At 36.5% G+C, this 2,941-nt stretch overlaps 1 protein-coding gene across 2 annotated transcripts in view; it reads right to left on the reverse strand.

Moving 5' to 3' along the window:
• Nucleotides 1-844, reverse strand: part of st14 (ST14 transmembrane serine protease matriptase) — a 28,149-nt gene extending 27,305 nt beyond the window's left edge. Inside the window, exon 1 of one of the 2 annotated variants that reach the window (XM_015029854.1) lies at nucleotides 649-844. In XM_015029854.1, coding sequence (XP_014885340.1) covers nucleotides 649-669 — 21 coding nt within the window. In that variant the 5' untranslated portion in view covers nucleotides 670-844. The remainder of the gene's footprint in view (nucleotides 1-648) is intronic. The other variant, XM_015029855.1, reaches the window with a different exon arrangement.
• Nucleotides 845-2,941: the final 2,097 nt, after the last annotated feature.

The following is a 2,941-nucleotide window of genomic DNA, read 5'->3' on the forward strand; positions in this document are numbered from 1 at the left end:
ACACTCAAAATAATATATATATATATATATATATATATATATATATATATATATATATATATATATATATATATATATCCCTGTGTATTAAGAATGCTAACTAAACACCAGGAGGTATCGAAAAAAGTTAATTCCACTAGAGAGAAGACACAAATATCTGAGATGAAACATAATTTATTCAATAAAAATAAATTAGCATCGACTGAAACAGAATAACTCGCACCTCATCTGACACCAAATCCTATTTATCCAATTATATTATGAGCAATGTGAATAATCAATCTCCATAAGTATAGATATACACTTTATTCAAAGATGGTTTCGTAAATGACAAAATTTCATATACGCTTTGACATAAATGTGGACAAATGAATGACATTTATCTATGTGGTAGGTGAGGCCCCCGGAAGCACACCAAGGGTGTCAACCTGCAGTTTCGCTGTGGGGAATAAACTGCTGGGAGAAAAACTGTCAGACGTGTTTACTGTAAGAACCAGTCCGCACCGTCTGAAACGCTGAGCTTAAACAGGAGACCCCCCCGGCAAACTTTACCGCGCCAAAACTTTGTGAGGGGAGCGATTCATAGCAACAGTGACAGCGACAAGATAAAAACAAAACAATTATTTGCGTCAGGTGCGACAAACTTACGCGATATGCGGCAGAATTCATCTTTGAAGACCAGACCCAACTGAAACCCGACAGGAAAACCGTATCTTTCGTCCAAAGGGGGAGTCAAATCAAATTAAAAAAAAAATTAATACGAGCAGTCCCTCAGAGATTAACCGAAATCTCTTCCTGTGTCAAAGAGCTAAGAGCATTAAACTACCTGAAATCTTCTCTCACACACCTTTGCCCCGCCCACAATACCTGCCGCGAGTCAAGCCAACTCCTCAAATTCCGAACAGTCTCTTTTAGCAAGAGGTGCTGACTGTGGAGGAAGGTTCAGCAACCAAAACCTGATTATAAAGCATGGATGGCTGATTATTTAAGTCTTAAATCGTAGCCTTTATTGATCAGTAGTGAGAATTAACTCAATAATTCCAATAAAGCCAGGCCAATACTCAAAGCAGTGTATTTCTATGCAAAGTTAATGTAATACAGTCAGATTCAGAAAATCATATAATGCCCAACTGGTAAAAAAGCAAGGGTTGTCAAAAGAAATCAGCAGACTGTGTTCAATGTTCAATGTTAATGGATTACTTCCTCTTGGGGCACCACAGGGTGAGTTTGAAGGAGCCAGTCCCGTTTAACAACGAATTTTAAATTCTGTTACAAATTTAACAGGGAATAAATGAACAGAAAAAAAAAAAAAAATCTTGGTTCCCCTGTTGGCCGTCTTGATAATAAAAAGCTACAATATTCCAGCCTAAAAGTAACAAATGCATCGACTAGATTTCCAGTGTAACTCTCAAACTTTAATTTAAAGACTCATCAGTCCCAGTGAGCTGTTCAGTGTTTGCATGTGGCCTTGTTTTCCCTCCCATCATCTAGTTCTGAGACGTTACTTGTCCTCTGGGCGCGCTGTCTCTTTATATTAAGAATAGTTGCTTTTCTGTGACTCAGTTAACAAGGTCTGGTGTATTGATCAAGTGAAGCCTTGTCATTTCTCCTCTGACTGATGACCCAACTACTCCCTATTGTGTTTATGTGCATCCCACTGAAAACACTTCAGTTTATTATTAGGTCAAAGCAGGAAAAGCTGCTTTTGTATGAAATTGTAATGTTACATCTGAGACCCTCCCTCAGCTCTGATGTCAATGTCTTTCATTATTGCATTTATAAAGCTGGAAAGATGAAGCATGTGTCTTCAAACAACCAGAGCAAATCGACCTGAGTGTAAAACAAAGGTTATTTCTTTAAACTCAGAGAAATTGTTTTGTCTCAAAATAATGAAACATGTTCTAATAGTTGTGTGGTTGATCTGAAAAGTAGAAAATATTCTGAAATATTTACTCTTCGAAGTAGCTTTTTTCTTTCAAGTCTCTAATTTTCTCTTTGCTCTGTATGATTTGCTTTTGTGTTCAATTGTAGTTTGAGAGGTATTTTTCTGCACTTACGCTCATCTGCATATTTGCATTAGATTCATGCACATCTACTTCATTTAATAAATGTTTTTTTCTCTTAATTACATGTTTTGCTTGTGTTCTGTTCAGTGCAATTTTACATTCAAACTGTATTCTGTATGATCTTTTGTTAAATGAGTCAGATGCCATTAAGCATTTGAATGGCTGTATGTATGTACGGATGGATGGATGGCTTATTTGTAAAGCACTATTATTATACATTTATTTAATATGTTTTAAAGAAAGAACAAAGGATCAGAAACACAAAAACCTTGATTCAGCAAAAAGACAAATATAACAAAAAAAATTATGTGACATAATCTCGTATAATTTAAGCAAATAAAATAGCTCACATTAGAAATGATGAAGCATTCTTTGACCTCTCCTCTCTGGGTGTGCTGCAGAAATGTTTATGTCTTGATTTTAAGAAGACAATAGTTTCCTAAGTTGGCAAGGTTTTCAGACAGTTGGTTCCAGACCTGGGGAGGATAGATAAATAAATACTGCCTCCTACTGTTCAATTCTCCTTGAGGGGACACAGAATAATGAGATCTTGTGGGGCCTGAATGGGTTTTTGAACTGTTTTTTAGGCCTAAGACCGTTCAGTAAGCTCCAACAGGATGTTTAATGCGATGCTTTTACCAACACAGAGCTGGTGAAGGGACTTAAGGTCCAGTGTAAAATGAGAATTCTGGCAGAACCATTTTTAAGGAGCTGCAGATGCCTGATTGTGTTTTTACAGACATCTCTATAGATGCCCTCACAGGAAAAATTGCCTTCTGAGAAATTGCTTGCACCACTTTTTCTGTAATTTGTTTTAGGCAGAAATTCATATACTTTATGGACTGGTAGCAATAAATCCTCTACTACCAGTGAAT

The sequence above is a fragment of the Poecilia latipinna genome, unplaced genomic scaffold, assembly GCF_001443285.1.
Source record: "Poecilia latipinna isolate Pla-1442-1.1 unplaced genomic scaffold, P_latipinna-1.0 Scaffold165, whole genome shotgun sequence".
In the NCBI taxonomy this organism is placed as follows: Eukaryota; Metazoa; Chordata; class Actinopteri; order Cyprinodontiformes; family Poeciliidae; genus Poecilia; species Poecilia latipinna.